This window comes from Cottoperca gobio, chromosome 12 (genome assembly GCF_900634415.1).
Source record: "Cottoperca gobio chromosome 12, fCotGob3.1, whole genome shotgun sequence".
Taxonomy (NCBI): domain Eukaryota; kingdom Metazoa; phylum Chordata; class Actinopteri; order Perciformes; family Bovichtidae; genus Cottoperca; species Cottoperca gobio.
The window spans coordinates 13,983,964-13,997,116 of NC_041366.1; the positions used below are offsets into that span (position 1 = coordinate 13,983,964).

General features: G+C 41.5%; 1 protein-coding gene across 5 annotated transcripts in view; it reads right to left on the bottom strand.

The window, feature by feature from the left end:
• The window catches only part of rgs3a (regulator of G protein signaling 3a), a 129,363-nt gene that overhangs the window by 33,025 nt on the left and 83,185 nt on the right, over window positions 1-13,153 (bottom strand). For 4 of the 5 annotated variants that reach the window (XM_029445068.1, XM_029445066.1, XM_029445069.1 and 1 more), the window contains one exon: window positions 137-1,132. In XM_029445068.1, the coding sequence (XP_029300928.1) occupies window positions 137-1,132 (996 nt within the window). Of the gene's footprint in view, window positions 1-136; window positions 1,133-9,935; window positions 10,165-13,153 lie in introns of those variants that run through there. The other variant, XM_029445071.1, reaches the window with a different exon arrangement.

A 13,153-nucleotide genomic window follows, 5' to 3' on the forward strand; every position in this document is an offset into this window, starting at 1 on the left:
ACTTAAATACTTTGAGCACTATTACAGACTAAATCCCGGTGTTAGTGTGTGTTTCTGTGTTTTAATATCTGTATTTCTAACACATTATTCCTGCATGACTCAGTATATATTATTATTTCAGAGTGACGCTGCTTACCTTCCTCCCAGAGAACAGCATACACAGCTGATGCATGGAGCCTCCATTCTTGGTCAGCTCTTTCTTCAGGGTTTTAGGTGATGGGAGTGTCCAGCCGCCCTTGTGGTGCACTCCCCCCGCCTCCAGGCAGTTGATGGCATTGTCGGAGGTGAAACAAGGCGTGCGGGGGTCTTGCAGGAGGCTCCCCTCACTGTGGGTGCGCCTGCGGAGGGAATTCTGCACACTGAGCCCCCCTCCTCCATGCTTCTCACAGGTGGCACCTTCCACCATGCTGCGGCGCTTGCTGTCACTACGCTGCAGGTAGGCATCGTCGCTGTCGTCTTCGTCGTCCTCCTCCTCCTCCTCCTCATCAGACTCCTCGTCGTCTTCTTCATCGTACTCTTCTTCATCAGTGTTGGGTGAGGAGAGGGCGTCGGCGCTAAAGGAGCGGTCAAGGCGCAGCTCAGGGATGACAAATGAGGAGGAGGAGGAGGAGGGGGGAGCGTTGGTGTCTAGCGGCTCCGAGACGTTGTCCTCATCTGTGTTGGACACCACCAGGTTTAGGTTGACCTCTTCCTCATTCCTCTCTCCCTCCTCATCTCCTGTTTCTACTTTCTCTTCCACCTCACTCCCGACACTCTTTCTGCTGGCCCAATCATCCTCCTCTTCCTCTCTGCTGCTCTCCAAAGCATTCACCTCTCTCCAGAGCTCCATCTCGTTCCCCTCCATGCTCCTCCAATCCTCGCTCTCGGTGGAAGGAGGTGGTGTGGGAGGCACCTTGTGTCGCTCCTCAGATCCCACCAGACCCCCGAGAGGCATGTAGATCTCATCCAAAGGGGTGAGAGGCTCTGAGGTGTGAGGACTGCCCAGGGTTGGGGGCTCTGAGGGACTGGAGGGGTACAGGCTGCTTTCCTCGCCTTCTGAGCTGCGGGGGGGCAGGTGCAGGCAAACACCACCTCGATCTCCTCCTACTCCGCCCAGCTCACAGGAAGGGGCATCCACCTTAGGCTCCAACATCTAGAAAAGGGAACAGAGAAAGACAGAGGGAGAGAACCGTTAGTTAAAACAAGTAATGCATCGTTTAAGAAGTTTAACTCCGCATGATTGAGATTCACTTTATTAATCCACCCATCACAACTATTAGCAGTCATTGCTGTGTGTCATGCCAGATGTTGGCGTGATCGAGCCGTCACGATGCCTGATCATAGCATACAGTCTTTTATGAGCTGCGAACTCGGACAGGAGGGACTGGAGCTAGACCTCCTGGATCAAGAATGTCTACAACCATGGCCCCACGCAGCACGCTGTGAAGATGTCAAACTAGGTGAATGACAGGATAGGAAATATGAAATGATTGTCTTTCCATCAAGGCCTAATGAAGCAAAGTGGGTTGTATTTTACTACACGGGGTAAAACAAGAAACTGTTGTCCCCAATGCTAGTTTTTGTTCATAAGACTGACTGACAAAGGGCTGAACTGCGTGAGACCACATTGTAATATCAGTGCTAGTGAGTTTTCATTGTGATATAGGCCTACTGCTGTTCTGCTGCTATAGCTACTGTGTCACACTGGAGCTTGCTGCACTGATTCAGTCAAACTAACTGGTACTGTGCCTTTAGGGACCGTGGAATAAAGAAACGAGCCAAACTTCTTGCTGAAATTGATGAGATTACTGCTACAAAGTATAAGCCACCCATCTGTTCACTCATCCATCTTCTCTCTGAAATGTTCCTATCATTTAAACATTCTGTAAGTTTCTCTTGCCCATATTACCACACACATACAAGACCTCCACTGCCCTCGTCCATTTCCAAGGGTCAAACACAATATCCCAGTCGCGCACCGTCTGTCCTCGCCCTTTAGCAATCTATCTCTTTTACTTCCTCCCCAAAATCGGCTGGTATTAAATGCTGCTTTAACCTATTGCAGCCCACAGAACCCTCAGTGGGTGGATCATTACAAATTCATTTTGAGTGGGCCAACTTTGTTCAAACCCACAGAATTGTATTTCCAATTCAGCTAAAGATCACAAAGTTTGCTGAATATGTAAAGATGAAGTTGAGGAAATGTTTGTAAAGTTATGCATGTTGTGTTTTTACTCCAAGAAAACACATTATAGTCATAATATTATAGAGTATTTTTCTCATTTTGAATTAAAGTCAAATTTAATGAGAACATATGGGTTTAAAGAGGTTAATCAACTGTGTGTTGATATTCACATATTCAATGTCATGGTGTAAACCTTTTGGCACCTGCATATTCTTTACAAAAGGAGCAAAGAAATGTTAACAAAATTCTACAAAAAAGAAAAGATCAAGGATCAAATCTTTTATTTTTGTGAAGCAAAAGGGGACATAGAAGAAGAGATGAGAAGAAAAAAGATATTTAGTTAGGGGAATGTGAATGTTTGAATACAAGTAGATTTATAGAGTCGGTATGAACATGGACATTATGCTTAAATGTAGTCTATGACCATGAAAATAACAAATATCTGCTATTCAATGCTTTCACGATTTGTGAAATCACATAATCACGGCTCAGTCTGCAAAATCAATTCTACCTTCTGTAAGTCTGCAGCAAGACTGGTAAAGGGCCTCATTGTACTGGTCAAGTTAATTGATGATGACAAGCTGTAGTCACAAGATGCTTTGCTCTAATTTGAGATAATGCTGCCTCCTCAGAGCGCTCCCATGATACTTCACAAGCTGTTTGTCTACTTTTTTTTCAGCTCAACTTAGTCTCCCCCAGACACTGTTGCCCTGTTGTAAACGTTCAACCTGTATTCATGAACTCTGGAATTGCTTTTGGGAATTTCAGTCAACTCAGAAAACATGAGTGAAGACATTAAATGGTGTGAACTATGATCTGTATATATAAATATATATATAGAGGCACAATCTGCATACAGTCTCTTGATAAAGGACACTGAGGTCTGAACTCAAGGTCGCTGTGTCTCCTGCTAAATTTGACCTCATATTTTTGTAAAATGGGCTGTGTTGGAAAACCTCAAGGCTCTGATCTGAGCCAGTTCTTTTTCTTTCTGTAGACATACTATCACTCACTGAAACTATGTGACATTTAAACAGACATTTAAAAACCGACCACTGTATACTATATTGACCATATATGGGCCTCTACAAAACATTTTGGTAGAGAGCCAGTGAAAACTAACCTCCCATACTGGGCAATATAAAAGGTTGTAGGCATGTTTCAGAAGTCTACTGTATACATTAATAACAACAAATAAAACAATAAAATAAATACCAAGCCAAATTGTATCCCAATGAAAGGACACCAATACTCTGCCCTGTTGTGCGCCTTGCGAGATAAGATAAGTACATCCTTCTATGACAATATCCTTTTAATCTCCTGTTTTTATTATCCGCTGTTCTCTTGTTTATAGAGAAACTTGACACCTTTTATGGGGGAGTACGAGTGCTGTCTTTGACTGCAGCCTGCATTAATGACAGACCTACTTAAACTGTTAAACACATAATGTCCGATCTGCTCCACAACAGTCATAACTTAATGACGTTTAAGTACAATACATTGACAAAAGGTCTGGTTTGCAATAAAGCATTGTATAAATGGTTATTGGGCTTTGCCAGGGTATCTGGTTTCCGAACGTCAGAAACACCTCTGGTCTTTGCCGATGATGTTATGTTGGCTTCGTCAGACCGTGACCTCCAGCACACGCCAGAGGGGTTTGAAGTGGTCAAGATGAGCGTCAACAACTCTAAGCATCCAAGTCTGAGGGAATGGTTTTCCGCCAAAGGAAATAAAGTAGTCCTATCTCGTGGTCTTGTTTAAGAGTGAGGGTAAAATGTAGCGTAAGCTCGATAGACGGATATGTGCAGCGGCAGCAGTAATGCAGACGTTGTAGTGAACTATTGATGAGAGACTGAAGGCCACGCTCTTAATTTACCAGTTGGTCTGCATTCCAATCCACACCTATGGTTATGAGTGTAGGGTCGCGACCTAAACAATTAAATTGGGGTATGAAACATCTCATCTGGCTTGGAACACCAAGGGATCCTGGGGGACGTCTGGACCACCTTGCTCAGCTTCCTGATACCACAACCCTGGCTTGCATAAGTGATGGTAAATAGATGGATGGAGGAGGAATTTATATGTATAATTCTAGCAATTTCCAAGCGCCCAAAGAGCAGTACTGGAAAACGGGACTTTGGTGGCACCTAATTGGCATCCCCTGCTCCATCTTATTTTTCAGGATGCTTTATCATTCTAGAAATGGATATTTCTCTTACAAGCACAACCCAAAATTAATCAGACCTTTTGCTTGCGTGTTGGTTTGGTTGGGGTCGGTTTTATTTACCATTGTCCCAATGTGGCCACTGTGAAGCCCTTTGAGACTAGAGCTGTGACTCAGGACTATACATATAAATCTTGTCTTGATTTTCATGGATATATACAACTGCCCTAAGGTGATCCAGACCGCCCATTTTCCCTTCTAACTCCCTCTTAACCTCACTGTGATCCTACCTAAATGGTACACAGTAGTGTTACACCCAAGACATCGGGGCTTCTTACTGATGCACTGGGTGTATTAGGTGTATTTTTAGAATCAAATGCACTTTCATAAAAGCACCGATGAAGGAAAGTGGAAGTAAAGCCTTTGTCTGGATCCCTTTCTGCCCCTCCTTTTCCCGTTCTTTCTTTGCTAATGGTGGTCCAAGTCAGAATAAGGTCAAATAAATTATGATTTTTGATTGTTTTAAGAGGCTTGTCATAGAATGAACATCATTGGTTAGCCATCTATCCATCATATCTTTAAATGTGACGTTAACACACAGTTTTTCTATTTCCTTTTCTCAACTTTGCTGATCTCTCTTTCCCCATCTTACATACATAAACCCATGACTGCTGAAGATATGGCTTGAGACACAATGGAGCCACCTGTCCTGTCAGATACACTTGTTCCTTCTCACATTCTCTGCATTTGACACACGCACAGAAACACAAACACGCACAAACTCAAGCCTCTTCAAATTAAGCGCTGCGTCTTTCAAGCCCGTCCTCACAAACACACATGTTCATCTTCAAGACATTTTCCTATTAAGACATCAACCACATTGCCTACACTCTTTAAGCCTGCTTTCTAAAGATATATGAATACACAAAAGCCAATGGATCATGTGCTTGTGTTTATGTGCGTGTGTGTGTGTACGTGCGAGTACAACACACATGTGTGTTCAAATACAGCCCAAAGTCATCAATGATTCAACACAATACAATCCCCTGCATTGCCTCAATTAAGCGAGGAAACAAAACCAGCGCTAAAAGGCAGGGAGAGTGGGATGCAGGGTAAGAGAGTGAATAGATGGAGGAGACAAAGTGAATAAGACAAGCAGAAGGGAGGAGGGGAGTCAGTGAATGAGACTCATGAACGAGATGAGTAAATGGAAAAGGGCAGAGAGAAAGAAATGAAACAGAAGAGGAGATCTTGGAAAATGTCCATCTTGTCTTGTCAATACATAATGAACACCATTACTGGTCTCACAATGACATAACGAGCAAATGACCAGCTAACGCTAAACCTGTGAGAAAACATTTCAAACGGACATAACACATTAAAATAAGCTACCAAGAAAATAATCTTGGAAGTGTTTCGTTCGTCTTAGTGGTCAAGGGTCAAACAGCAAAAGACTGGAGTCAGCTCACTGAGAAGATGTGATGTAATGCCTTGTTGGCCAGCTAACTCCAGTTGTTGGCCGGTGTTTGATGACCTATGCTTCATCATGTTAGAGATTGTACCAGTTATTTGTGATCGAGGCAATGAGGCATACTGGCTAGTGACATTTGTCCACCACGAGTTAACGAGTCACTTTAGATCATTTTACACAGGTTAACATTTGTACGATCTGAATCTTTTGCACACACATGGTACGAATAATGCACTGATGCTAGATACATATGCTTGCTATTTAGCCATGGGAGTCTCAAACTGGACCGCAGTGGGAAGCCGTGACCTTATTTCCTGCATTCTGAGACTTGTGCACTACAGAAACAGAGCTCAAAAACTACGTTTTATACAGAAACGAAGTTACACCTTCCGGTGACCCCTGCCAAATTACTCATTCATGACTCATATTATATAACTGTGTCGACAGGGTGGGAAAGAAATTTAAAAGTGCATGTATGAAGACAGAAAAACTGATCAAAGTGACCTTAATTTGCCAAGAAGACGTTCTTATTCTGAAGGTCTATGTACATCTCTGAAGGTCAAAGTAAAGATAGCGCTACAGGAAAACACACACACACACACACACACACACACACACACACACACACTCGAGGAGTGTCATCCAGGGACAATTATGTGAATTCTGTCCTACAGTTACCATGGCAATGAGTGACCCATCCCAGGGGAGCAGCTGTGCTGTGTGTTCTCCAAAAGCTAAAGATGTACCTATGAACTCTGTCATCGCAGCCTCTCCCCCAACCCCTCCCACTTCTTAATTTCATGATGCCATCTTTCATCTTTATCTCTTTCCTTTCCTCCTTTCTCAATTTAATTTCCTGTGTCCTGGTTGCTTTTAAGTAAGCCATTGCATAAAAGATTGATTATTGATTTATTGATTACATCTTCTCTGCTTCACTGTACTTGTAGTCTAATATTAATGGTTTAATGTCTCCACCATTACACATGCCAAATCAATAAATCCAGCTCTACATAATTAGCAATGCTGTTAAAAAAAAATTAAATAAAAAGGACGTGGTTACCCTTCTCTTCCTCTTCGCCACTCCCCTCTGTCTCCACTCTCTACTGTGGTGGATCTGCGTGACAGCAAGTTGGCCGGCAGGATGTCTAAATGATTTAACTCCACCCGACGAGTCTGCATTACTCTTATTTACCCTGTTTATTTGTTTACTTCGTTCACTGACTTATGTCATTGATTTCGTCAAAGGACATGTTCGGTCAGTTTAGAAGACTTCCTGCTTACATAGCCCAGAGGGAAAACATACAATGAAAATAGTGATAACAAGAAATAGGAACAAAGTTAATCAAACTGGGAACTGTCACCCTTGTTCTCATTTTACTTACACGCTTTATTGACTCTTCAAATTCACATTTATATCTCGTATGGTTCAAGTTACATTATGTACGCCTCAGGTAGATGAACCAATTTCAGTAGAAGAGGATCTCAAAATGTTAGAACAAAGGGAACAGATTAAAGAGAGGAAGAAGGATCAAGAGGGTGAAAAGAATACAATAAATACAAGGACCTTGCATGCTCTCTGTCCTAGGAAACATGTTTCTGAGACAATAAGCCTCCTTGGGGTTTGATGCTAAACTTGTTTTCTACAGTACAGTAAGTGAAATTTGCTCCAACCCACGTCACAGGTCGTTATATAAACTCACACACAAACGGTTCATTTTTCTACGTTCCTGCAATCGTAGGTAATATATTATAAAAGGCTTGCGTGTCCTGTCTAATTTGGAAGAAGTGTATTATGTCGATGAGCTTGTCATGCAGAGTCTGATGTGTTAATCATCCTGAATGTTGCTTCTGTGAAAAAGAGTGTGTGTACGCCTGTATGTTATGTGTGTATCTATGAGTGCATGTCCACGCCAACTAAATATATATTAAGAATGTTTAGACATGTACCTTCCAGAACAATCTGTGGTCTGAAGATTTGAGAGCCATTATTGCTTTGTGTAATGGCAATAACTTGTTAAGGGACCAGACCATATAGATGATCAATCTCTGAATGATCTCATTACATGCACCGCAGTGCACCGGCCTCTTGTGCCCTTGATATCACTGAGAGACGAGTGATGAGGCGGTTACAGTCGTTTATCCGTCAGACCCCTCCACTGTGATCAGGCAAAGACGAAAGGAGAAAACAGAAAAAAAGAAAAAGGGAGCGAGGGAACAAGTGAAAAAAGGGTCTCTAGATCAAAGGAAAACCAGGAGGACGAGATGTCAGGTAAATTCTGGGAACATAAAAGTACCTGAATCATGAGAAATACAGTTTCAAAAGACTACAGGCATTACATATACATATACAAATGACTGATGCCTGTGTCCAGAATGTAAAGTAAAAAAAAAAAAATAGCCGCATTATCATCATATAATTTAATTTCATCCACTTTTATGTACATAATTACACTGCTATTCATCTAACAATGCTGCAGGGGAGCAGGAGTATTCTGTATGTTAGCAACGCTAATTGAAGCTGAATAGCTTCTACTTGGAAGTGAGTTACACCTTGAAGATGTCAGCTGCAGTTTATATGCATGAAGCCTATTCTCATTAATATTTCAGCTTGTGATGTAGCCTTTGTGTAAGTGTCCATATGTGTGTTTAAGTTTTAGTCATTTCCTTGCAATTGAACTCATTTAAAGGATAACATGGTGCACTGCCACTCCTACAAAACCTTTGGAAGAATCAAGATTAATTCTCAAATAGAAACCGGGCACAGTCCATCACAGCGGGAGAGGGGAGCGATAGGGTGAGTTTGGGTTATTTTTTTAAAAGAATTGGGCGGGGGGGGGTCACATCTAGAGATGCAAAGGCATTATTGATAGAAGCTGAGAGTTCAGAGAGAAGATGTCACTGACGTAACTTGCCCCGTGACGGCGGGCAGCCGAAGACAATGTGACCACTGAAAGAGAGTGGAAAAGTGTGTGTGTGTGTGTGTGTGAGTGTGAGTGTGAGTGTGAGTGTGTGTGTGTGTGTGTGTGTGTGTGTGTGTAGTGTGGTGTGTGTGTGTGTGTATGTGTGTGTGTGTGTGTGGACATCAAGGACAAGTTTATCTTGCATTATTAAAGTTAGATTGAAATTGTACCAATATTAACGTAATCGTAATTGAGCTTTGGCAACATATACTGAACATATATTGAATTGCATTGAATTTAATTTAATTAGAAAGATTGATGAGAGGAAGAAAATGTTCTACCTTTGCTCTCCCTTTAAAAAAAAAACTTCTAAATCAAACATTATCTTTACACCACATTCATTCAAACACAAGTTACCATTTGCTCAAACATTGTATAATTTTCCTATTTGTGCATCAACAGGCACCGACACAAATGCATCTTAATCCCTCTCTCTCCTTCTAAGAAGACCAAAACCCCACAATTCCTCTAATGAGGAAAAGAGAAAAGCAATTTTCTCCAGTGTGCTTCCTCTGGTCCCTCTGTTTTCTCAGATTGGCTCTGTCTCTGACATGGTTTAGAGTCATTTTTAATAGCTACCTCCCTACCACTCCTCTCTGTCAGCCTCCCTGTTTTTCACCTTACGACTTCCCTGCTATGTGGATGGCTAAATTGCGTCACTGCCACGAAGCAAGAGAAGAAACGACACCACAAGGAGGATGTAAACAATATATTGTTCAGAAAATACTGTCCACAACACTTGTTTGCTAAGAAGGAAGCGATATTACAGGGGCAATTACATTAAAGAGAGCTATTAGAGAGGAAGGAAGGGTGAGTGTATGGATGGAGTGATAGAGAAAGAATAAAAACAAAGACAGAAAGTAAGAAAAATGGAAAGCTAACAAAATAACAACAAAGAAGGTAGAAATGGTTAAGTGCAAGTAAGCGCATGACCCTGACACCGAACTCCTCATAAAGACGCCTCGTGATCAAAAGGCTTTTATTGCTTTTTCCTATCTTTCCTCCCATCTCTCCGTCTTGTATCTATTTCCATATGACTAAACCACTCCCTGCCCCCCAGCAGCACAACAATATCAGCAACTCAAACTAACCATGTGAGTATACCAAAGCACGAAAAGCGACAAAATAAGATGTACTCTAAAGATGAGAAATATAGTGATGGTGCATAAAACCTACCTGGCAAGAGGAAGTTCCAGGTTAAAATCCACTTAAGGCAGATACAGGCACTCCACACATCCCCATTAAAGTGCCTAATTCCTCTGTCAAAACTGCTGTGTTTGTGGCTGGATAGCTGAGCTGTTGTGTGTGTGATTCTGTCAGTGTGGGCTAGGCCAACTGAACTGTGCACAGAGAGAGAGAGAGGAGAGAGAGGAGAGAGAGAGAAGAGAGAGAGGAGAGAGAGAAGAGAGAGAGAGAGAGAGAGAGAGACAGAGAGAGAGAGAGAGAGAGACAGAGAGAGAGAGAGAGATGAGCGAGAGAGGAGAGAGAGGAGAGAGAGAGAGTGAGAGAGGACAGAAGAGCTCTCTCTCCTCTTCTCCCCTCTCTAGAGCAGAGAGAAGATCTCCCTCCAGAATACTCTCTCTCTCTATCATGCTCCCTCTCTCTCCCTCTCGTCTATTCCTCTCTTTCTAGATCGTATCTAGATAGAGAGAGAAATGCCCAAGAGGCTAAGAAGGTAAACTCCCAAGCTGCACAAACAAGTGAGAAGGAAAGAGGGAAGGAGCGAGAGGGAGGAGATAGCGATAATGAGAAGAGACGAATGAGCAGAGAGAGAGAAAGAGAGATGCATGTGCATGCATGTGCGCGGGGCGTATGTCCACCCAACATACTAACTGGTCTCCGTTATTGCAGAATTGTGTGTGTGTGTGTCTGTGACTATTGTTTGACGTCTGTGTCCATTTGAGCCTACACCACCGCCCCTCATTTCTTTGTGAAGACATTAAGGCCCTACATCCAGGTCCCACAGGATGCAAAAAGCACACAATGGACACATATTCATTGTAAACACACACACACAAATATGTGTACTAAAGGTTTAAACACACATGTTCCCGACACACACAATGCAGCTATAAAGTCATAGGGTAAACATATAAGAAGCAGGAACTATGTCATGTTGTAAAAAACTCCTATCTTAAAAGGAAACACATCATCATCTCTATATAATGGCTGTTAATTAGCAGCTATAACACAGAGAGGTCATCTGTGTGTCGAAGGTATGCTGTAAAATGTTTGTTACCAACTGCCAGCGTGCCGAACGTTTCTATACTTCGTGCTTTTTGTAGCCACATTTCTAAATTCCGTTCTTCTTAAATTCCTAATTTCTGAAATTTCTAAATCTCCCTCATTGTTATTTAGACATTAAACAAATAAGATTTAGTTCATGTCTGTAAGACAGAGGTTAACTTAAACACAATACATGTGAGCAAGACAATCGAAATGAATGTGTGCATTCATAAAGCCTTGTATTTTATAGTATGTCAGGGATGTTCCATTTGTAAAATGTAGTTGTCTAGGTCACTGTAGATATGCATTATATGACTATTCAAAGATATGTTGGCACTCTGAAATGTATTGAGTCATAGCCTGCCACAATATCCTTGACTTGGATGACAACAATGCACCATTTGTATTCAAACAATGTCTCAAAGACGCAGAAACCGGGAAGAACATCATGAACCTTGCAATAGGGCTGGAAAATGTTAGTCCACTTTCATTTAAACCAGACTAATGGCAGCTTCTGACTTCAGCAGCGTGGCTTTAACTGTTGTTCCATACAGACATTTTCATTTCCACAAGTTACCAAGAGGAAAACAACCAATGCAAGCATCATTGTTTAAGGTTGCCTTTAAACAAGCAGCTGGAATAACTTTGGCTCAGTATAGAAATAAAAAACAATTTAGACGAGGAAATTAGATCAAAGAATAAGTAAACAATACTGAGAAACTGACTACTTTGAATATTTGACTGTTTTTAAAAACTCTACAGAAACATTTTGGTGGGACTATTCCTAAAGGCCCTGTCACACATATCCGTATGACAGAAACGTACGAGTTATTAAACGTGTTTCTACAGTACAGCTAGCGTTCAGCATGTTAGCCGTTCTCCAGCATCAGCATGACGTGAACCAAATGGCACTTTTCCAGCTCCGTTGTCCAGACGCTCTGATACGTTTTAAATAGGTAAGTGATACGTTTGACAATGTTTGACATGCGTATAATAATTAGTTATGTTTACGTCAGCTACAACACCGCTGTGGGAAAGGTGGACGTATTTGGACTCTGACACATTTTGAGCTAATGTTCATATACGCCGGCATGTTTCTGCCATACGGAGCTGTGTGACAGGGCCTTAAAGTAAAAGTAAAAGTAATTCAACAAAAATGCTGAACAACGTGTCGGCACTCAATTATATAACTCTACAATATAACAACAAATGAGGCTATAGTAGGCGATATTTAAAAGTGAATGGCAAATCAATCATAATCATCCACCTGTTTTCATGCACATCTTTTAATTTGCAAATAAAAAAAACCTGATTGTAATTGCCAAAGATTTAGAAAAAATAAATAAAAGGCTTTTGACATACGACATACATGAAGCATTTTACTGAGACGTCCACTGAAGCTTCCGCTCAACTGAAGAGACTAAAAATAGGGGCAGGCGAAAACATCTGATCTGCGAGCAGCGATGAGGAGACCATAACGTTTCTCATGAATCAAACTGAAAAGCCATATTTCCATCACGATTTCTACATTTTTTGTTTTCGGTTTTGAGATTTAACTAGCGTGATCCTAATATTTGCATAACGATATTACCTTTAGCAGATAAATTCAGTTAAAATATGTGCTTTATTTAAAAGGAAACCTGGAGTGTGTCTTGTTACATAACCAAATGCACCTGCTGCACCTGAGTGTTTAGTTGAACAACTAGGTACTCTCTCTATTCTGTAACCTTTCTCTCACTCTTATCTCAAGAGCTTCTAGAAGCTTCTCCGGAGAAATGTCTTTTATATCCTCAGTGTGACAAGGAACATTTGACAATGAAGGCAGGAGACACACACTCACACACACACCTGCTGTCTCTGTTGCTTGAGTCAATGGCTTTCTGTCACTAACAATAGCCTTTCAAGAGGTAAATGTCCAACACAAAACAAGATAGTGTCGTACGCAGCAGGTAACAGTTCAATACTAATTGCCACTAGGGGAAAAAAAAAGACAAACTCAAAAGCGTTTGCCGCAGTTACACTGATACTGAGTCAACATAAATAGTTGTGGAGCTTCTCCAATAATTCAATGTTATGCATAAATATACAGTAAAAAATAAATGTTAAGTGTTTAAATCCCCTTCTTATGGAACTACAGGAGACCAAATTCACTAAAGAATCTCAATCCT